The sequence below is a fragment of the Perkinsus marinus genome (genome assembly GCF_000006405.1).
Source record: "Perkinsus marinus ATCC 50983 genomic scaffold scf_1104296951796, whole genome shotgun sequence".
Lineage (NCBI taxonomy): Eukaryota > Perkinsozoa > Perkinsida > Perkinsidae > Perkinsus > Perkinsus marinus.
The window spans coordinates 294-1232 of record NW_003209116.1 but is presented as its reverse complement, the minus strand read 5'-3'; the positions used below and the strand labels follow the sequence as shown (position 1 = coordinate 1232).

Sequence of the window (939 nt, the reverse complement as noted above, 5' to 3'; positions counted from 1 at the left end):
TTCAGTACTTGCCCGTGCCTGCGTGGAGTCTTTTCTCGTTGAGAAAGGACTCAAATGGTTTGGCAGAGGTGCGAGTGACAAGGATCAAGCAGATCGTTTTGGTGATGGAACTGCCTTGGGACGAAGCTCTCTGGTATGCTAAAATGACGGTTAATTCCGCTGTTCGTGCTTCCGGTGCGAGTGCCGCGGAGTTGGTCATGGGGGGTCGGATACTAGCACCCTCCGCAGCATTATTGGGTTCCATGACCCAGGCCAAGGAGTTCGGGATGGAGATGGACGACACCACGGTCGAGGTAGACCCATCGACGACGGGCCCCGTCCACATCAAGTGGTGAATCGTCTTTTGGATCGTGAACGAGTCACGGACCGTGACTCACGGAGCTGGAGGCTCGCTTGCAGGAATCAGCACGAAGAATGGCGTCCGAGAGAGAACATAAGAAGGATATCACGGATCTGGAGGACGGAACACTGATGCTGTGGCCTCGACCGGGTGCACTGGACGTCAAGGGTCATGTGGTGAAGGTTCAGACGATGAACGTCAACAGCGGTCCTTTTGTCTACTTGGGCTGCATGGCGGGGTTTTCAACTCGACTCCGACCTCTGGGGGCGACTTTCTGCGAAACTATCGCCGTCTCTGCTTGGCACCTGGATGTTAGGCGTGAGGAAGTAGACCGTACCCGAGCTACTCCGTCGGTTGAGGCCCTCAACTTGAGGGCACTGTGGGCCCTGCAAAGCTAAAGGATGGAGATTGTGTACTGGTTCCGAACCAGTGGTTCGTTTGGTAACGGGAGCTGATGTTCTGGGCTTGTATGCGGGGCCTTCAATCGAGGACCAGAAGACTGCAGGTTGGGTTCACATATTGGACAGCGAGGATGGTCGACGTTTTTCCCGGTGTACTTGAATGCCGATGGTACCACTCTCATGGCGGACGCAGCGCCG

At 55.7% G+C, this 939-nt stretch overlaps 2 protein-coding genes across 2 annotated transcripts; both read left to right on the top strand.

Moving 5' to 3' along the window:
- Positions 1-143: 143 nt before the first annotated feature.
- Positions 144-335, top strand: Pmar_PMAR009738 (hypothetical protein; the record flags this gene model as incomplete). Its single annotated transcript, XM_002777432.1, has 1 exon — positions 144-335. One exon carries the CDS (start codon positions 144-146, stop codon positions 333-335), a length of 192 nt encoding a protein of 63 aa, XP_002777478.1.
- Positions 336-414: 79 nt separating this feature from the next.
- On the top strand, positions 415-738 carry Pmar_PMAR009737 (hypothetical protein; the record flags this gene model as incomplete). Its single annotated transcript, XM_002777431.1, has 1 exon — positions 415-738. The coding sequence occupies one exon, from the start codon at positions 415-417 to the stop codon at positions 736-738; it is 324 nt and encodes a 107-aa protein (XP_002777477.1).
- Positions 739-939: the final 201 nt, after the last annotated feature.